The sequence below is a fragment of the Larimichthys crocea genome, chromosome X (assembly GCF_000972845.2).
Source record: "Larimichthys crocea isolate SSNF chromosome X, L_crocea_2.0, whole genome shotgun sequence".
NCBI lineage: Eukaryota > Metazoa > Chordata > Actinopteri > Sciaenidae > Larimichthys > Larimichthys crocea.
Window position 1 is genome coordinate 7,151,324 of NC_040020.1, and position 22,127 is coordinate 7,173,450.

The following is a 22,127-nucleotide window of genomic DNA, read 5'->3' on the forward strand; positions in this document are numbered from 1 at the left end:
CTGCTGCACGGTGTCCGCACGGTGAAGGTGTAAAACGGATCCTGCGCGACAGATTTTACCGATTTGAAGCGACCATCGAGCGGAGGGTCTAACCACCGCGGCGGAAGGCTTTTTACGCACCGCCGGGCGGCAGCAGGCGAACAACCCCAGCTGCTGCGGCGCTGCGACCGCAGATCCCTCCGCCACACAGACACACTACAAATAAAAAATAAAATGAAAAAACATTTAAAGAAAATAAAGAACAAAATAAATTAAATAAAACAGAATAAAACAAAATTAAGAAATATAAAACAATACAATAAAGTTAATAAACAAAAAATAAAATAATTTAAAAAATAAATAAATAAATAATTTTAATTTCTAATAAAATAAAAACAAACTAAAACAAACTTAAATTAAATAAAACAAAATAAAACAAAATTAATTTTTAAAGTTTTAACAGCATAAAAAATAATGCGTTAAACGTTACAGAGGTGACGTCACCATTCATGTGAACATGTCTCAGGTTGTTCACGTATTAAATATGACGACGTTATGACGTCACATTCCGTGAACCTGACGCTCTCCTCTTGGTTTGTCGGCCAGTGTCGGTGCACTGACTGTGGGGGACCAGCAGAGGGAGACACCGCTCCACACACACACACACACACACACACACACACACACACACACACACACACACACACAGTACGGAGGACCAAACATGACCGCAGCACAAACAATAAATAAACAGACTTTGGTATTAAAGTCTGTTTATTTATTGATGTGTGTGTATGCTAATGAAGGGGGCGGTCCTACATCGGCCTCCTGGACTCTCTACAGCTGTTCAAAAGTTAACGTTGCGTTAACGTTACATTAATGTTTGTCATCGATCTTCCATTGTGACATTTATAGTTTAAAAACATTTCCTGCTGTTAGAGACTGAACACGATCAGCCGCCATCAGCAATCAATACACAACCAATAACTAACATTCAGACAACCTTATGATGCGTAACAGTCAGCTAGTGTTTCTGCAGCGTTGACAGAACGTTCCAAAACAAACATATCATCAGTCTGAAGTGAACTAAAGCTCCCTGCGCTGTCCCTTTAAGAAACATGACACCTGAACAATTCATTACGTGTCCGTGACAACACGAGATAAAGGACGTCACATGATGTCACATGATGTCACATGACGTCACGTGACGTCACATGACGCCACATGAGGTCACATGACGTCATGTGACCACAGACTGTCATCCAGATGAACTGAGCTTCAGTTCACCGAGCTCGTTATCGTTAACTGTGGTGGTGGGCGGATCGATCCAAATGTCGATAGTATCGATACCAAGTCGGTATCGGATCGATTTTCTATTTAATTCTAAACTTTGTCCTGATTCCGTCCTGGGTTTGAACTATTTAATAATAAAAAAGGAAACATCACAAAAACACTTGAGGCCATGAGAATCAATTGAGATTTAGAATTCAATGACACATCCACCTTATTTATTGAAAGGTATCGGTATCGGATCGATACTGGCCCGCACACCGCTAGTTCACCGTCTGTTTGTCTTCACGTGTTTCTAACACGAGTAAAACAAAGAGTAACTACGTGGTGAAGTACTTTTTGTCAGTGTGTCGTTTCATCGACGACGTAAACGCCGGGCAGCGTGATGAAGCTCCGAGCTGAGCATGGCGGTGACCCGTTACGTCTGCAGTCCTCTCTGTGCTCTTCTTATTATTCTTTCTGTTCGTATGTGAAAAAAATTTAAATAAAAAAATGGTTCATTTTTCTTTTGGGAGAAACAAGTTTTATTTTGAAAACTGACCGGATTCTCTTTGGATTCTGACTTCCTGTCAGGTCCAGATGGTCCCGGGTTCACCTGTCCACAGGTTCACCTGTCCACAGGTTCACCTGTCCACAGGTCAGCTGACAGAGTAAACACATGTTTACATTTGTTCCTTTCAAACCGACCCTTTAATTACACGTGACGTCATCATGCACGCTCTGCACCACTCATCTCTCTCTGTCTGCAGGTGTCTCTCCACCATCCACCTGTCTGTCTCTCTGTCTCTCTCTCTCTCTGTCTCTCTCTCTGTCTCTCTGTCTGTCTGTCTGTCTGTCTGTCTGTCTGTCTGTCTCAGGGTTATGGCTAGTCAGGCACGGTATTGGTTGATGCAGTCACATCTCTCTCTCTCTCTCTCTCTCTCATCTAAGCTCGTGCTGCAACCATCTGCCAATAGCGAGCCTGCTGAGACACACACACACACACACACACACACACACACACACACACACACTCCTACTCCTCAGCTCGGGGCTCGTGCAGCATCAGAGATGTGAGCCGCGCGGGAAGCAGCAGCAGCTTCTTGCCTCGCGCTGCAGGATGGCGGGAGGACGGCGGGGTCTCGTGGCCCCTCAGAACACTTTCCTGGAGAACATCGTCCGCCGGTCCAACGGTAGGGTTCGGTTCGGTTCGGTTCGGTTCGGTCCGGTCCGGTTCACACACCGGGGAGCCTGTTGTTTGTTGTCTCGTGGTTCTGTTCGGTCGTTTCGTCATCACACAGCTTCCCTGTGATTGGCTCTGTCCTTTAAGAACACCCGCACGTGCCCGGTTAATTAGCTTCATAGTGACATGAAGCGGCGGGTTAAAGGTGAAAGGTCACCGCTCATTAAGGGTTAAAGGTGAAAGGTCACAGCTCATTAAGGGTTAAAGTCTCATTTAGAAACTTTATTTTTATAATAATGAATCGATAGATAGAAGAAGCAGTATGAATATTAATGTTTGTCAGCTCGTCTGTGAACATTTGTTTAATAGTTTAATATTATATTTAGTTTGACTCTTGATGGGACATTATCACCTGGACACACAGGTGTGTCCACTCACCTGTGTTCTATATATATGCAGTGTGTATGATCTGTGTCATGAGTCATTTTATTAATATTAATATTTGTTATTATCTCTCATCTTCATTTCACGTTTTTAATGACTGCACTTCATGTCATCTTCCCATTTTATTCTCAGGAGCTGATTTTCTAATTTGATGTGAGAACTCATGTGGCCGAGCTCATCTGAGCTGTTTAAAGATAATCTCATCTCTTCTCTGTGAGGAAGCTGTGATCACAGTTGTTTCTATCTTTTAAACTTCTGCTTTCTGTGGTCAGACACTAACTTCGTGCTGGGGAACGCTCAGATCGTGGACTGGCCGATCGTCTATAGCAACGATGGCTTCTGCAAACTGTCCGGCTACCATCGAGCCGAGGTGATGCAGAAGAGCAGCACCTGCAGGTACAACCACACCTCCACCCACACACACTGTTGTTGGACCGGCCGAGAGTCGGTACCGGTACTTACTCAGCCCTATGTTTTCTCCTGCAGCTTCATGTACGGAGAGCTGACGGACAAGGAGATGAGCGAGAAGGTTCGACAGACCTTTGAGAACTACGAGATGAACTCGTTTGAGATTCTGATGTACAAGAAGAACCGTGAGTACCGCACTGCACGTCACCAAATCTGCATTAAAGCTGACCTGAATACCCAAAAACCCAAAAAAGCCAGCACCTCAGGACCTTGAGAACCAGTCCATGTCCTAAACTGGGACACCTCATGCTGACAGAGGCAGTCTGTAAACTGTGTCTGACTGTTGGGCTTAATGAATCAGCACTTTCACAGATCTTCTTTCTATTTTCATGCACAAAGTGAAAACAAGCAGCTGCTGCTTTTATCCAAAACACTCAGGGCAGCGCTGGGCAGCCACCGTGGGCGGTTCTGGTCCGACTGTTGGGAGCAAATTGGGTTTCAGTGTCTTGTTCAGAGACGTTTCATTCCTTTATGTTTCTCCAGAAGCCCAGAACGGACAAACTAAACTCTGACTCTCTCTCCTCTGTAGCTTCAATGCCGTAGAAAGTCACGATGCAAACATGAATGTAGGTTTAACGACATGTCATTTATTATTTGAACCCTCCAAAGATAATCAGCTTCCATGATGTGTGAAACCCAAACTACGCATCACGCTGGTATCTACGACTTTACGTCCTTATCTGCGACTCTGTGCCGTTATCGCCGTAGCTCTGTGTGCAGGAGGGCGGCGTGCTCCTGACCAGCATGGTGAGGTTTGTTCTGACTCGGTTTCTGCTTCATTTGACTTTGGCACTCGGCAGCACATGCTGTGCACCCAGTGAACAGAGCACCATGTTGTTGAACTGCACTGTAAACAGCCTTCAGATGGTCTGAAAGGGTCCAAACCCAAAAATGATCAAAGATCATTTAATTTACAACAGTATCGCCACCAAATGAAACAACCACTGTAAAGTTAAACTGAGCCAGATGTTGGTCACCAACAGTCAGACGAGATGGTTAAAGAACATCGTCTAACTTTTGGCAATTCAAAATATTGTTGGGGGTCAGAAGTCGAAGTCTGGGTCAGAAGTCTGGACCTCTTCTCCAACACTTAAATACAGCAAAGGTGAAGAGCTGATGGAGACTGAAAAGGTCCAAAAAAGATTCTCTGGACATGATCAGAGTTTAAACAGTTTCTTCTTTCACAAGAAATAAACCCGAGTTAAATGTCCAGCCTGCACCTACGTCCACACACAGATAAAATGGGTTCAGCTTTTTTCTACGGCGTTATCCACGACTCTTGCTGAGGGCCTCGATGCCGTTACTTTGGGATCTTTCCGACACCATTACTCCTGGAGAATTCCAGACTACATTTATGGTTCCCACGTTACATGCAGCTTTTATTATATGACATTAGAATTATACAAACCAAGACTAAACATAGAATGTGAATATAAGTGGGTATTTATTTATAATATGTGTTTGTTTCTGGGGATTTTTAGGTTCTTTTCTGGTGGGTACAGGTCTTTAGTCCTAATAATACGTCATGTTTACGTCATTGAAGACACCTTTGGTCTTCAATGATCCTTCGGTTCTGATGACCCGACAGATCACACTACCTTTCTGTGCTGCAGGGATGCCAGTTTGGTTTTTCGTGAAGATCGCCCCAATCAGAAACGAGCAGGACAAAGTCGTCCTGTTTCTCTGCACCTTCAGTGACATCACCGCCTTCAAACAGCCAATTGAGGACGACTCTTCAAAAGGTGGACATGCCCTCTGGTCCCCTGCAGTGATTTACTGTATGATTACTGAGGTTTCACTCGTGTCATTCTTGTGGTGGCAGGTTGGGGTAAATTCGCTCGTCTGACTCGTGCATTGACCAGCAGTCGAGGAGTTCTTCAGCAGCTCGCTCCAGCAGTCCATAAAGGAGAGAACGTCCACAAACACTCACGGCTGGCAGAGGTAAGAGCAAATCTACGGGAGCTCGAGCGAGGTCCTGTTAAAGCTTTACCTGAAGGGGGATGAGTCCTGGTGCTGTACTGAGTTAGATCAGTCTGTGTTTGATGTACTGCTGCGCGGGCCTGAAGATGATGAGATGTGACAAACACTGTGACAAAAGGACACAAAGATTTTTACACAAATAAAAACATTTGATGAATTTACAAGACCTAAATAATTAAGAATCTGTCACAGGCAGCGTGTCACAGTTTAAGTTCCTCTGCATTAGTATTTGTGAAATCTGACATCAGTCAAATGTTTGTTCGTTCGTGAATGAAGTGTAAATGAGTTCAAACATCGCGCTGCTAAATGTTGGCAGGTAACACGGTATCAGTATCCGCCTGTACAGAGACAAACAGACAAAGTGTCTCCTCACACAGCGTGTCCCAGGATGCATCAGTGTTAACACAACCAAATATATGTGGTCTGAGTGACGGGATCACCCGTGACGCAGAGTGGAGCTTCACTAACAAACAAGTGTCCTTTGGTTCTGTCATCAAGCTTCATTAATATTAATGAAGTGTCAGCTGAGACGAGTTTGGAGAACAGATCTGTGACTTCAGTGAATCTGTGTTTTTCTGACAGTCCGTCTCACCGCTGAGAAACCAAACCATGTTTCACTTTCACTCCTGCTGCAGTAAAATGCTGCAGAGCGCTGATGTGGACAAACACAAGAGTTCTGTGAAGAAGGGAAGGATGTAAAGGAAGGAAAGACGTATATAAAGGAAAGACGTAAATAAAGGAAAGACGTAAATAAAGGAAGGACGTAAATAAAGGAAAGACGTAAATAAAGGAAGGATGTAAATAAAGGAAAGACATAAATAAAGGAAAGATGTAAATAAAGGAAAGATGTAAATAAAGGAAGGATGTAAATAAAGGAATGATATAAATAAAGGAAAGATGTAAATAAAGGAAAGACGTAAATAAAGGAAAGACGTAAATAAAGGATGGGACTTTACATCCAGTCATGTCCATCCTGCCATCTTCTCTCCTTCCATGAGACCTCTGGACTCTCTCAGATGGAGCAAGGCCTCGCCTGTTTCCCATGGTGCCTCAGTGCTTTCCATTAGTTTCAGACTCCATCCTCCTCCTGAAGATGATGTATTATGAATGGCATACCTCCACAAACAGAGAGAATACTGGTGTTTCTTCCTGCTGTGAGGTGAGACGTACTTTAAATGGATCTGAATCAAAGCCAACAGCATCAACGTCCTCCGTCTTCCTGTTATGAAGCAGAGCAGAGTGTTCAGATGGGCTGATGGATGGACCAGTTCCTGTTGTTTACTGATGGCCTGCTTTCAGACTGAGCCTGTTATTAAAGATGGAAGCTGGCCCCGTTTCAAAACATCTTGACTGATTCAAGGCTCAGAAATATCTGGAACATTAAGATGAGGATCAACTGGAGATCAGCTGTTTCAGAAAAGTCTTCATAGCAAAGCCAGAGATGGAGCTCTTTGTTCTAACCCTCACTGATGGTCGCGAGCTTTAGGTAGTGCCAAATGAGCGAGAACAGAGAAGAAGAAGAAGAAGAAGAAGAAGAAGACGATGACTGGGTATAACAGGAAGATAAACTTTGTTGTCCATGTAGCATGAACATTCTGCTCTGCTCGTCGGGCTTTCATTTTCCCAAAAGTTGAATCTGGATCAACTTCTTCCCAGCACGCCGGCATGTTTTTCTCTGCGGACTGCCGGTACCGGGTTCGGGTTCGGGTTGAGCCTCCACTCAAGTGAATGGAAAAACCTGAGCTCCCACCGGAGCCTCCGCGACCTATGAGTCGTCACGGATCACATTTGACTGGACGAATGTCTCGACATGTTTGCTGATCTCCACACTGACTGAAGGGCTTGAACAGCGTCTGATAACTGGACTCAAACATTAGCGCCAGGCGTCATGTTGATGAGAAGTTCTTGAGCTGTAATTAGCTGTGACTAATCCTTCCATTAACTGCAGAGAGATAATTACTGTTGGTACTAATGAATTGATCCGTGGTTGGTTCACTGCAGTCATGTACTCTACATCCATCAGGACTCTGTCATGGTAACATACCTTATTTTTACAGTGTATAGTATAGCTAATTTCCCCGTTCATGACAACTGTACTGAGGGTGAATTTATATACAACTCACCTGTTCACATTATATTAAGGCTTAAAGTTATGCAGGGTTAAGAGCGGGGACGCTTTGACTGACAGGTGGGTGTTGTCATTCAGCCCGCCTCAGCTCCACTGATGATCCGCGTCTTTGCCAATATTTAGATTATCCGGGAGGTGGAAGAGGCGGGACTACAGACATATTGTATATTTTCAGCTTCCTGTGGGTGATGTCACTCGCTCTGTCCGGTCTTTATGCCGTCAGCGGTTTTACCAGATGTTCTCTGAAGTTTTCAGGCTGTCCTGAAACGCTGCATGTTTACCATCTTCTTACAGCGTTACGGCTTCATGTTCTGTTGATTCTCTGGTCCAGGTTCTCCAGCTGGGCTCAGACATCTTGCCTCAGTACAAACAGGAAACTCCGAAGACGCCGCCGCACATCATCCTGCACTACTGCCTCTTCAAGACCACGTGGGACTGGGTCATCCTCATCCTGACGTTCTACACCGCCATCATGGTGCCCTACAACGTCTCCTTCAAGACCAAGCAGAACAACGTCACCTGGCTGGTGGTGGACAGCATCGTGGACGTCATCTTCCTCGTCGACATCGTCCTCAACTTCCACACCACCTTTGTCGGCCCGGCTGGAGAAGTCATCTCCGACCCAAAGCTCATCCGCATGAACTACGTCAAGACATGGTTTGTCATCGACCTGCTGTCCTGCCTGCCTTATGATGTCATCAACGCCTTCGAGAACGTGGACGAGGTGAGTGGGCTGCCACTGTGGCCTTCACTTCATTGTACTGTATGTATGTATATATATAAACTGCATATATATATATGTGTGTGTGTGTGTGTGTGTGTGTGTGTGAACCTCACACTCACCTCATGCAGTCCGCTCAGCTCAGGCGTGAAATGAAGGAGGACGCGGCGCGGCTGCAGGGCGCCGTGAGTGTCATCAGCATGATGGAGTGGACTGTTTCACATTTATACGACCACTTCACGGCATGTAATGACTTCCTGTAGACGCAGAGAGAAAGGTCACGACTCAGCGAGCGCCGCTCGACTGCTGACGAGGCAAATGTGTAAAACCTCCATCAGAGCACAGAGGCTGTTTGAAACCAACACGGAGACAAGACGGACGAGTTTATCCTGAGCTGCTGTGAGACGAGAGCACACAGACAGATCGGTCTCAAGACGGACCACACCGTCCTGAACCAGAACTGAGACTCATGTCCAAACAAAGGACACCATCGTCTCCCTGAAAGAGACACTTTGTACAACTAAAGACTGCCCGAAGACTGACTGAAGACCGACTGAAGACTGACTAAAGACTGACCGAAGATTGACTGAAGACCGACTAAAGACTGACTAAAGACTGACCGAAGACTGACTGAAGATTGACTGAAGACCGACTAAAGACTGACTAAAGACCGACTAAAGACTGACTAAAGACTGACCGAAGACTGACGATCCTGATGACGTGTCGGGATTCAAACCCTCGATCAGCCCGTCACAGTGATGGTCAAACATGGACAGGATGTCTCTGCAGAGCTGCTGCATGTTTCATACACGCTTCATACACGCTTCATACACGCTTCATACGTGTTTCATACGTGTTTCATACACGCTTCATACACGCTTCATACACGTTTAATACACGCTTCATACACGCTTCATACGTATTTCATACACGCTTCATACGCGCTTCATACACGTTTCATACACGCTTCATACGTGTTTCATACATGTTTCATACGTGTTTCATACATGTTTTATCCCTCCAGACTTTAGAGGCTCTGATGCGTGCAGACGAGGATTTAAGAGCAAATGAACTAAAAGCTTCCAGACTTCAAGTTTTAAGTTACATACGAGACGCAGCGTCCATAGAGGCTGCTGAGCCCGCTTACAGTGCCCACTCACCGAGCTCCGGTTCTGGCACGACACCGGCTCCGCTCCCCGTCACATTAGTTGGTGGTGTGTTACACAGTGTGAGAACAGACGTACGAATGAGAACGTCGCCCTCACCCTGTGTTCTTCTTCCTCTGCAGGGCATCAGCAGTCTCTTCAGCTCTCTCAAAGTGGTCCGTCTTCTGCGTTTGGGTCGGGTCGCCCGGAAGCTGGACCACTACATCGAGTACGGCGCCGCCGTGCTGGTTTTACTGGTGTGCGTGTTCGGCCTGGCGGCCCATTGGCTGGCCTGCATCTGGTACAGCATCGGAGACTACGAGGTGATCGACGAGGACACCAACAGCGTGAGGATGGACAGCTGGCTGTTCCTGCTGGGAGAGACAGTCGGGACGCCGTACAGGTTCAATGCCTCGGGCTCGGGCCGCTGGGAGGGCGGGCCCAGCAAAGACTCGGTCTACATTACGTCACTGTACTTCACCATGACCAGTCTGACCAGCATCGGCTTCGGGAACATCGCACCAAACACGGACGGAGAGAAGATCTTCGCTGTGGCCATGATGATGATCGGATGTAAGTAACCTCGGCTGTCAGCTCAGATTTAGAACAATGTTATGTTGGTAAGTGAAGATAACTGGTTATTGACACTTTCTAAGTCCCACCCCTTTTTCTCTGTCCTCCAATCACAGTTGAGCAAGCCTCAGATTGTCAGCAAACTGAAATATGTCGTCGTCTGTGACTCTTGAACTTGTTTTTGGTCTCTGGTTTGACCTGTACTGTCGCCTCTCTCCTGGTCCACGTGTTGGACTTTAACTGAGGCACGGCGGCGTCAGACGGACCGGAGGTGACTGTGTGAAGCTCGTCAGCGTTTCACAGACTTAGAAATGCATGTGTGCTGCGATGCAGGCAGACAGATGGACGGCCTCTCCGTTAGCGACGTGATGAAGCGTGACACTCTGCTGTGGTGGACGTCCTCCCTGAAATATTAACCGCACTGTCAGGTCGGCTGGTCCTCCCTCCAGTCTGCACAGCTGCTCAGCACGACGCCTGATTCAGCCTGAGAGCTGGAGGTGATCCTGCAGACAGTAACGTGTTTGATTTCAGTTCAGTTTAAATTCAGCTTGAAACACCCAGAATCCTCTGCAACAAATGAATGAACCTGTAGCACTGCAGCAGCTACGTCCAGGTCTTAGACAGTCTGCGGGGACGTCACGGAGACTACGTCCAGGTTTTAGACAGTCTGCGGGGAGTCTGAATGTAGAGCAGTCTTTTGGTCTGGAGGTTTTCCAGAACACGTCCAGGTGAAAGCTTTCCCTCGGCGAGCTGCAGGATGAAGAGCTGTAATGTTGACAATCCGTCTCCTCGGTCGGAAGCTGCTGTCGCCTCGTGTCCCATCAGGATCACATCAGAGCTCACCTCCATCCACGTCTCTTTAAGTCCTCCACCACAGGCTCACCTGGAATGAAACCAGTCAAAGCAAACTTCTAACACACTTTTACTGTTTGTGAGAGTCAGCTCTGCAGTGCGGCGACCCATCTGACAGTTTGTCCCTGTGGGGCTCCTGTAGCGCCTTCTCACACTGTACTGCGGTGCAGTGCAGTGTGGGTAAATCTCGTGGCTTCTTCTTTAGTTCGTTGGAGGATGAACCCCCCGGCTCACACAGACAGGCTGCGAGCCGCTGGAGGCTGATGGAGGCGGTTGCTATGACAGCCAGCATCCTGGATCCAGCATGAGAGTTTGTGTCATTAGCATAGCGAGGGAGTGTTGTGATGCTGACTGTGACGTCAGGACAGAAATAACTGGTCCATTTTCTGTCCAGAACATCGCCCGGCTCAGCTCTCAGAGGGACTGGACCAAACCTCCGTGATGGGTCATCATCATTAGAAATGTTTCTGTTCCGTTTGATCTGCTGAGAGCCGACGCAGCGCTGTGAACTGCTAAACTCACCTGGCCACTCACATACAGATTATACATGTATGAGTGGGACAAATGTCAAGAAGATTATCACAACAGAAAAACTAGAAATCATTTCAAAGTAGGGTTGAAAAATTCTGGGAATATTCAAAGTTGGAAACTTTCCATGGAAATGTATGGGAATAAATGGGAATTAACAAAACTGAAGGTTGACCTTTAACAGGGTAAAATATATTTCAGCATAATCTAAAACAGATTTCATGCAGGTCCACTTGAATATCTGCTCTTCCTCATAGTACACTGCCTACTGCAGGGCTGCTGAGGCCACGCCCCCTACCTGCACAGGTGATTCCTGTACCTGGACCACACTTTAGAGCCCAGATCACACAGAGACTGTTGAACACATGTGAGCTGGTGGACGACAGAATATTGTTCAATAAAATGATTCAAACTTGATAAAGTTCTACTTACAAATAAATCTGTTGAAATGTTTTTTAGTTTTATTTTGCATGTTTAGATTCATGTTTGGATACGATACAGTTTGTTTAAATTACCCACAATCTACAGTTAATTACCATTCATTTCCATGAAGTTTCCGATTTTGAATATTCCCAAAATTCCCCATCTTAACTTCCCATGGAAAGATTCCGCCCCTTTTCAACCCTATTTCAAATGAAGGCTCGGATGTGAAAGTCCTCCAGAACTTTTAGTTTTTTCTGTCACACAATGAAAAAACAAGACATGAGATACAAACGTCTGTTCCTCATCGAACTGAACGAGTCTGAGTTTATGGATCTGAACCAATCAGGTTCACCATCAGGTGACGTCAACTCAGGCTTGGTTTGTACCTGAGGCTCATTCATAAAGACTCACTCATGGTCTGTGCTGAGGTACCGGAGCAGTGTGAGATGTAGAAAGAAGATGTGAGTCCTCCTCACCTTCCAAGCACGTAGGATAGACGGCTGTACATAACCTCCTGAATGTTACGAACCTCCGAATGTTTGAATGATGTCGCTCTGAGCTTCAGCGAGATCAAAAATATCACAAACAAACAAACACAGCTTGTGTTCAGCTTCTCTGTGGTGAACCTCCGGACCTGGCTCTGGCTCTGGCTCTGGACCCGCTGTTGCTGTTTCAGCTGCGTACAGCAACCTTCACGAAGGTCGCGGCGGGTCCTGTGTAACGATTGTGACAGGCGTTCAGAACGGGGTGGACGAGGTCCACATTGATCCGGTGACCCTGGGTTCATACTGCTGACAGGCAGCAGCTGAGTCAGGGATGGACTGCAGCAGTTTGCATTGATAAGCTGAGACACTCAAAGGTAATCAGTCAGTAGACATCTGACCAATCATGTGCGCTCTGACTGTTTAACCCTTTAAGCTCTTTAATACTAAATGACGACGAACTGTGGGATTGTTCTGTTGTTGACATCAAAGGTCCACAGTGTGAAACCAAGTTCACTGATCTGTCTAAAGCTGAGTCACTGGATTGTGTATTTATACCATCTAAAAGGCTTTATAGATAAATAATATTTGTGACCCGCACACCAACCTCAGCACGTTGCTGAAAGTTGGTTGAACTCGGCCCCTCGTTTCGTGCGTCGGTCTTCATAATGTACCGGGATGATCTGGCATGTATACACAAACTATCACAGCACTGATTTGCATTTTAAAGTTTGTGATTATCAGAAAGCATCCAGACTGAAGAGTTACAGCCAAGAACATAAAACGCTGCATCATCTGCGTAGAAACAGACGTGGAAGTACTGATTAGGAAGAATGATGTTATTTATGAAGACATTCACTGCTGGTTTGGACTCCACATTTAACACACATGTAACATCATATCAACCTCAGACAAACGTACTTCCCAGTTTTGGATTCATCATCTTTTTGTGGATTCTAGAACGAGCAGCTGCCTCTGAGGTTAAACATATGATCAATATGAACGTGAACACTGTCGCTGACCTTCACTGGACTTTGAAATAAATGATGAGGAATGTTTTAAAACCTGTCTTTAGTCCTACACGGTCCATTAAGGACCTCCTGAGGTTTAGAATTTATAAACATCGAAAAAATCTCTTGGAGATAAAACACTGAATGTTGCGTCCTTCCCGTTAACAGCGCTGCTGTACGCCACCATCTTCGGTAACGTCACCACCATCTTCCAGCAGATGTACGCCAACACCAACCGTTACCACGAGATGCTCAACAGCGTACGAGACTTCCTCAAACTCTACCAGGTCCCGAAAGGCCTGAGCGAGCGGGTGATGGACTACATCGTGTCCACCTGGTCCATGTCCAGAGGCATCGACACCGACAAGGTAACGTACAAACTTACGGAGCCTTTAACTGGTTAAACAGCAAAGAGACAAACTGTCTGTGTCCACAGGTGCTCCAGATTTGTCCAAAGGACATGCGGGCGGATATCTGCGTCCACCTCAACAGGAAGGTCTTTAAGGAACACCCGGCGTTTCGTCTGGCGAGCGACGGCTGCCTGCGAGCGCTCGCCATGGAGTTCCAGACCGTCCACAGCGCGCCGGGCGACCTCATCTACCACGCCGGAGAGAGCGTGGACAGCCTGTGCTTCGTGGTGTCGGGGTCACTCGAGGTCATCCAGGACGACGAGGTGGTGGCCATTTTAGGTGAGACAGGAAGTAGAGCTCAGCTGATTAGCGGTTAGCTGCTTTAGGCTAAAGCTGTGTGTAAACCACAGAGAGCTGAAGCTGTTGGAGGACTCAGACCTGATCCAGTGGACTCAGACCTGATCCAGTGGACTCAGACCTGATCCAGTGGACGTCAGACCTGATCCAGTGGACATCAGACCTGATCCAGTGGATGTCAGATAGAATAACAGTGTTGATTCAAAACAACATTTGAAGCCGTCTTTAGTTTCCAGAGTACGAGCTGTGTAACACAAACCTCCTGATGTGGTTTAACCCTCGACAGCCCGGAGCACCCATCGCTCCTCAAACAAGTTAAAGTCCTGTAGACAGTTTAAGTCATCATCAATACCCAGAACCACAAGGACACACATTACATCAGTGTTTTCAGCCTGTAAAGGTTTATGTCCAGTTCTGCAGAACCTTCGGGATTTGGCTCCATCAGCAGGAAAACAAAGTGAGAACTGAAAATGTGTTTCTGCTGCTGCCAGCTGAGTCCACATCCACCGGACTCTAGAGGAAACACCTGAGCTCTGAGACGAGTCACCTGCCTCGCAGAGACTCACAGACCAGGACAAGAAGACCAGCAACAACACGAGATGATGGCTCAGCCCGCTGTCAGCACAACACATCCAAACTGGGACGTCGGAAAACAACTTTGGTTCACGCGGTCATGATGCCCAGAGGACGAAACCACCTGTGGGGACGTAACGGAGACTATGTCCACGTTTTAGACAGTCTGCGGGGATGTCTCAGAGACTACGTCCAGGTTTTAGACAGTCTGTATTTGTGTCTTTAGGACTGGTCCTGTCTCAGCGTCTTGTTTCTGTCCTTCACAGATGTGCTTTGACGTTATCAGCGGTCTGAATCAGCTCAGGTCCTCTCTGGAGAAATATTTGGACTCTTTCACATCATGTCAGGAACTATTTAAAGTTTGCTCACCTCAGCTTCACTTCCTGTTTTCACGGTGAGATGTTCTGCAGCTGCAGTCGGCGTCGCTCTGATGAACGTGTGTTTTCTGCTCTGCTGCTTCGTTAATGTCGGCGTTCATCACTCTGTCTGCTCCACAGGGGACAGTCTCATGTCTCTCCACAGACAAAGTTCAAACAAACTGGACAGAGACACGACTTAATGTCATGAGACAGAGTTTGAGCCTGTTTGAAGACACTGAAGACAACATGTGAGGACAGTCTGAACAATTCTATCTGTGTCACCCGCAGACTGTCTAAAACCTGGACGTAGTCTCCGTGACGTCCCCGCAGACTGTCTAAAACCTGGACGTAGTCTCTGTGACGTCCCCGCAGACTGTGTGGCTCAGTTCCGTATACGTATGAATCCATAGGACTCTATACGATCAGCCCTCTTTGTTGCAGGTGGTGGCGCTGCCCCCTGCTGGCCATTGAATGAACACAGGTGTAACAGGTTTGTGTTTGTGTGCAGGTAAAGGTGACGTGTTTGGTGACGTGTTCTGGAAGGAGATGACGCTGGCTCAGTCCTGTGCTAACGTGCGAGCGTTGACGTACTGCGACCTCCACATCATCAAACGAGACGCGCTGCAGAAAGTTCTGGAGTTTTACTCCGCCTTCGCAAACCACTTCGCCAGAAACCTGCTTCTCACCTACAACCTGAGGAGGAGGGTGAGTCGAGCCACGCCTCACCCCACAGCTCACTCTCACTTTGTATCAACATGGAGGGACACAAGTGTGTGTGTGTGAGAGTGTGCGTGTGTGTGTGTTTGTGTGTGTGCGTGTGTGTGTGAGAGTGTGTTTGTGTGCATGTGTGTGTGTGTGTGCGTGTGTGTGTTTGTGTGTGTGTGTGAGTCATGTGACCTGTCTCTGTCGTCTTTACATAAGCTGCTTTGTTCTCGACCCGTCCTCTTCGCAGCAGGTGTGATGTGTGGAGGTGGATGCTGACAGGCCGCTGTGTTCACGCCTCCACCATGCTGCACTTTAAACACACACACACACACACACACACTCACACTCACACACACACTCACACACACACTCACACTCACACACACACACACACACACTCACTCACACACTCACACACTCACACACTCACACACACTCTCGTCAGCTCAGCTCGTTCACACACTAAGAACGTTTAGGAGAACCTGGACAAGCTCACAGACTTCTTGTGAACGTTCCTCACGTCATGTAGACCTGATGACCGTTTCTGTCAGCTGACTGAACAGGATTGAACAACATGCAGAATGTTGGAGTCAGACAAAGTGTGGACTGATCAGCTGACTCTGAATATGAGACAAACGCCACGCTGTGAGGTGAGACGCCCACAGGACGTTTCTCTGCAACAGCATTAATGCACAGACAAGCAGAACAGGACACGATCGATTCACAGCAGAGACAGACAGAGAGACAGGGAGACAGACAGACAGACAGAGAGAGAGACAGACAGAGAGACAGACAGACAGACAGACAGACAGACAGACAGACAGACAGACAGAGAGACAGAGAGACAGACAGTGTGTAAATATTACGTACACGTACAAATAAACAGAATCAAAGATTTTCATGTTTTGTTTGTTTCTGTGCTCGTCATTCATTCTAATATCGGTTTCCATGGAGATACTCTGAGTCTGACTAATACCTGGAAATAATCATGTATGTATATTATATTACATTATATTATATTATATTACATTACATTACATTACATTATATTATATGTAGTGGAACCCTGTTTACTACTCCAGCAAGTAGCCTGAGCCTTAATAACGACGTGCAACGCTCGTCAGGTCCACACCTCGTTAATACAGAAGGCCCAATATTCATTAATTAAAGTTCAGGTGTGTTCCTTCAGTACAGCTGATTCATCGTTATCTGCATGTTAATGTGTCGTCATGGTGACTGTGTGAGCGTGTTCAGATCATCTGATTCCACAGCTGAGATGAACCGTAACGCTCCATCAGACCCGTGAAGCAGAAGTGAGACCATCTGTTTCCTGTTTCTGTCAGGCCGAGGTCACATGAACACGAGGTCTGAAGTCTGCTGATGAGATCAGGTCTTAGACAGTCACAGAGACCACGTCCAGGTCTTAGACAGTCACAGAGACCACGTCCAGGTCTTAGACAGAGACCACGTCCAGGTCTTAGACAGTCACAGAGACCACGTCCAGGTTTTAGACAGTCACAGAGACCACGTCCAGGTTTTAGACAGTCACAGAGACCATGTCCAGGTTTTAGACAGTCACAGAGACTACGTCCAGGTCTTAGACAGTCACAGAGACCACGTCCAGGTTTTAGACAGTCACAGAGACCACACACACACACAGTGTGTTCAACATTAGCAGTTCTCTCACGTTCTCAGTGATCGAACCGTCCGGCCGCTTCGCCCACACGATCCAATTTCAGCAGGTCAGGAGCTCCGTGATTGGCTCATCGATTCACAGGTCAGCTGTAACATGACCTTCACTTCCTGTTTCACCTGCGACAGAAGCAGCCTGGAGCGAGGGCGCTAACACACCTGGTCGTGCTTCATGTTCATATGAAGCGTCTCACAGCTCACAGATGTTTCTTTAAATGACTCGCGACTGTTGATCATGGATGGCCCGAAGCTTTCGCTGGTTCTGCTTCAGCATGCGTCACCAGCCTCTGAACTCTGTTAAGGTTTGTACGGCTGGAAGCAAACGTAGCATGAAGCTACGACATATTTACCATATTTTACCATCAGATCGCTCTTTCCGATTGGAAGCTGAAGCAGCTATATATCGCTCTCTTCAAAGCCACCAGACTTGTGTACCACCTCCTCGATCCACAGTGTTTCTGTCCAAGGAGTCTGGTGGCCATGACGAGAGTACAGGTCGACATCAGACGTCAGTGTCTCGTTGCACAGAAAAAGTTATTTGGTTTGATTTTTGTGTGAAACTGTTCTTAATGCTTCCTGTTTTTTTCACAGATTGTTTTCCGGAAGATCAGTGATGTAAAGCGTGAGGAGGAGGAGATGTTGAAGAGGAAGAACGAGGCTCCTTTGAACCTCCCTCCAGATCATCCGGTCCGACGTCTCTTCCAGCGTTTCCGGCAGCAGAGGGAGGCACGGCTCGCCATCGAGCGGGCCGATCAGGGCGCCGGTGATGTGGAGAAAGGTGTCGCTGGAACCCCGGAGCAGCCCAGAGGTCCAGAGGTGCTGGCCTCCACCAGTATAGTCATGATGACTGAGAGCCAAGCCACGGCCACCACCTCCTCAGCATTCACCGCATCCTCTTGCCGGACCTCCAGCCGAGTCATGCTCCATGCTCCCGCCGCCACAAACGGAAACCTGATCGGCTGCAAGTCTGCAGAGCCGCCCAAAGCTAAAGGCTGGGGACGATTCAAGGAGTCGGTGGTGAAGGCCGAGTCGTGGAGCAGCGTCTCTAAGGCCGAGTCCATGGAGACCCTGCCCGATAGAACTAAGTCACAAGACGAGATGTCCCTCAAGAAAACCGACTCCTGTGACAGCGGCATCACAAAGAGCGACCTTCGTTTGGACAACGTTGGCGGCGCCAGAACGCCACAGGAGCAGAGTCCGGTCCAGTCCGACGAGAAGAGGGCGTTCTGTCCAATACCGGAGCAGAGCATGCAAGCCTCCTTCATCGAGCTGAAGCAGGAGTTAAGAGGAGACATCCGATCTCTGAACAGTCGCATGGCAGCACTGGAGGCTCAGCTGGCTGAGATGCTGCAACTTCTCAAATCCAGGAAGTCGTCTGGTTCCTTCTTCGAGATCTCGCGGCCTCCTTCCCCCGACTCCGACAAGGACAGCATCTCCTAAACTGGACACGGAGTCAGTCCTCAGGAACTGAACTCAACCGGTTCAGCCTTCAGACATCAGAGAGAGCTTCTGACTGCAGTTTGAATCTGTGTGGACGCCGGTCGATGACACAAACACTTTGTTACGTTCGCAGCTTCGCTCTGCGAGACGTCGCGTTGACGTCAAACATCAGAGACTAAAGAAAGAGTCGTGACCGTCATGACGGCACCTTTGGTCCTCGGGGGGTTTCCACCTTCAGACCTTCATGACATCGGCAATAATAACAGATGGCTTTAACGTTGTTGTTGTTTTAAATCGGACTTTGGCACTGTGATGAAGGAAATGGTGTTCAAAGGGTTGATCTGGTATCTTTGGCCCAGTCTCATGAGGTCTGGTTCACAAAGTCTGTTTATCTGTTCAGAACCTTTGAGATACCAAAGGGTCCAATCTCATTGGCTGCCAATGAAACGACGGTTTACACACTCGAACATGACATCGTTTGTTTTTGTGTTGAACTGACCGCTGCGTGACATCACGTCAGAGCTACACTTTGTGATTGGTCAGTCAAAGGACGTTTAACCTGGAGGCTGATGAACTCGTTAAAGCGCGTTGTGGACCAGACTTCCAGTGGTTTGGTGCCATTTTTAAAACAGGAGGACGTCAGAAGATGAAACACTGTGCGTACAGACTTCACTGAGAAGTCGTCGTTTGGGGTCAGTAACATTTTTATATATCGAGAATGAGCGTGAAAGGTGCAGCACAGTGAAAACGATGTTTTACTCCTGCACAGAGCTCACTGGTTTGTCTGGACTCGTTTGCATGATTCCACGTTTTCAGTTCTGAATAAAGCCAAACGGGTCAACGCATCCAGAACCAAGCAAGAATCTGACTGCTGAAAGATCCCATGCCTGATCTTTAATTTTGTACATACAGGCTTTAATGCAGGTGTTGTTAAGAGACGTCTCACTGGAAATTAAACGGTTCGTTAAGCAAAGAGTCACCAAATCTTGAGAAGGCCGTGTTCAAACTGCAGACAGACGAGCAAAGTTCAGAAATTCCCAACAGACAAAACAAATCTGGCAAAATGCTAAATTGGTTTGGACACATTCAGGCCTAAAGTCTGCCTCAATCTGTACAGTCTGCCAAGAGATGTAAACCACCTCCAGATGATTTGCATGTAGACCTGCATTAAAGGAATAATCTGAGTTATGTGTAGGTCAGTGTGTTATCAATAGTAGACCAGAGGAGCAGCGTGAAGCTAAACAACGTCCAGCTGTCGACATGGGGGCAGCAACAAAACCCTTAGACCTCTGAAAGTGAACGCTCTGACCGTTGTCTGCTGAAGGTAACACACTGACCTCATACCCAAACTTCTGGATCCAGATCACATCTTTTCATAGCACATATAGAGAGAACCATTTGTACATCTCCATTAGTGACCAACACCAGAACCGTCAGTCCAGAGCTGCACGATTGTGAACGAAGCCATTGAGTGTGTCTGCGTTCTCGTGGTCTTACGGGATGATTGTAAACAGGAATGTTTCTTTCTGGCCCTGAACGCTGCATCGCTCCTCAAACACACTGATCAGCAGTGTGAAGAAGAAGTTTCATTTCTGTGTTTTAAAACCTGTTCGACCTAAAAGGCAAACGAGTCAGCGGCGTTTGGCTCATCGGCACCAAACTTGAAGGTGACGAGATGAATGTCAGTCCGTGCCTCTTCTGGCAGAGATGTCGTCTTTGTCCTCAGACTTCTGCCTTGTGATTTCAGTTCATTAGTGATCATCAGTGGTTGGTATGTTGGTTTGTTCACTCTGCGGTCACGAGCTGGTAGGATCCTCTTCCAGAAGAGCAGTTCAAACTTTGTTTGGTCCACATGGATCTCCAGTTGACTTTAGCTTTGACGTCTTCATCTGTGCCTCCATCAAAGTTACCTTGAAAATGTTCTGAGACAAATGAATTCACTCGTCTCCCCTTCTTCACGTCCAACACATTTCAACAGTCATCCTTATGACGTGTCAACTAATGAACTGCGGGTCACAGCAGCAATACGTCCGTCCAAACTGAATGGACTCACCATGATCAGTGGAGTTGTTCACGTCATTGGAGTCTAAGCAGAACATCAGTCATCACACCTGAGTCACAGGTACAAAAAACGAACCTGTGACGAACCTCAGAGCTGGTTTCACGTTTAGCTTTACAGATTCAGTCCACCGGGCACAGCTTCGACACGCTCCAACTGCGACTCCAACAAAGTCAGACACGGAAACGGCATAGAGAATTTTCAAAATAAAACACCCTGTGCAGACTCCAGATCAGAGAAACTATTTAACTACGTAGCATATTTACTCATGGTAGAAGCACACAAACTTCCATGGAGATCGAATCCGTGCCCAGTGGAATCAAACTGTGCAAAGAGCTGAGACCATGACAACAGAGGGTGATAAGCTGAGTCAAAGTACATACTTGAAGCTTAAATATGAGGATCCTCTCCGACTGACACCAGAACAAGTGAAATGATCTGAAGTCCACTTCACTTCAATGTAATCAGCGTTTTCTCGAAACTCTACGTTCGTGAGCGCTCCCAGAAAACTGTTCGCACTCCAACATCAGAATCATTTGAATCACACAGAACAGAACGTGTTCTTTGGTATGAAAATTTCTGCCACTTCACTTAGAGTATCATCTGCAAACATGATGATCGCATCTGTCTGCAGCACCGTGACGTCTGATGCTTTGTTTAAAGATAATCTGAGATGTTCGTCTTGACCTTGGTATCTTGTGTATCCTGTGTAGCTGTGTTATAACCTAGCGTCATAATATGCAATTATTGCCATGTATGCTGTTTGTACTGAGAGGCTGGCTGCTGTTTGTGTCCCATGAGCACCGCCGGTATCGACACTGATGCACTTTGGTCCTCTGTCGTCTCTGCATGACGCTGTGTCTTTTTATTTTGAACTGACTGAATCCGCGCTGACTTTGCCTTGCTTCTTAAACACGTGGGAGGACTTTAGGTTTCTCTAAACTTTGCTACCTTGTGCCGTCGGTCACGTGTACGTAACGGCCGCCGTCTGTGCATGAAGAGCACCTCAATGTTAAAATGGTACGTCTTTATCGATATCATGTATGCACTGTTTGAGGAAAAGCTTGAGAAGAGTTGTAGTTACCACACACACACACACACACACACACACGTATGTTCTTCACTTATTGTCGGGAATGAAAAATATATCATAATAATGTAGCACAAAGACGATTTATAAAAAAAAATCACATCAATAAATGATTTTATACTTTGTACTTTTTTTGTCTTCATTTATCGTCCGTTTCTGACAAACAAGAGAGATGATGAAGGTTTGTAACGTTTAAATCTATGTGACACGCAACAACACGCAAAGCTACAACACGCAAAGAAACAACACGCAAAGCTACAACACGCAAAGATACAACACGCAAAGAAACAACACGCAAAGAAACAACACGCAAAGAT

General features: G+C 46.8%; 1 protein-coding gene across 2 annotated transcripts; it reads left to right on the forward strand.

Annotated features, from left to right (window-relative positions):
• Nucleotides 1–2,287: 2,287 nt before the first annotated feature.
• On the forward strand, nucleotides 2,288–21,585 carry kcnh1b (potassium voltage-gated channel, subfamily H (eag-related), member 1b). Of its 2 annotated transcripts, XM_010752735.3 has the most exons (11): nucleotides 2,288–2,441; nucleotides 3,148–3,271; nucleotides 3,362–3,468; nucleotides 4,957–5,085; nucleotides 5,166–5,284; nucleotides 7,783–8,175; nucleotides 9,461–9,890; nucleotides 13,354–13,553; nucleotides 13,622–13,874; nucleotides 15,333–15,529; nucleotides 17,813–21,585. In XM_010752735.3, the coding sequence occupies exons 1-11, from the start codon at nucleotides 2,369–2,371 to the stop codon at nucleotides 18,659–18,661; spliced, it is 2,874 nt and encodes a 957-aa protein (XP_010751037.2). In that variant the 5' UTR covers nucleotides 2,288–2,368; the 3' UTR covers nucleotides 18,662–21,585. The 2 variants fall into 2 exon arrangements, with proteins under 2 accessions (XP_010751037.2, XP_010751038.2); XM_010752736.3 differs by lacking the exon at nucleotides 17,813–21,585 and having other exon boundaries at nucleotides 13,946–15,529.
• Nucleotides 21,586–22,127: the final 542 nt, after the last annotated feature.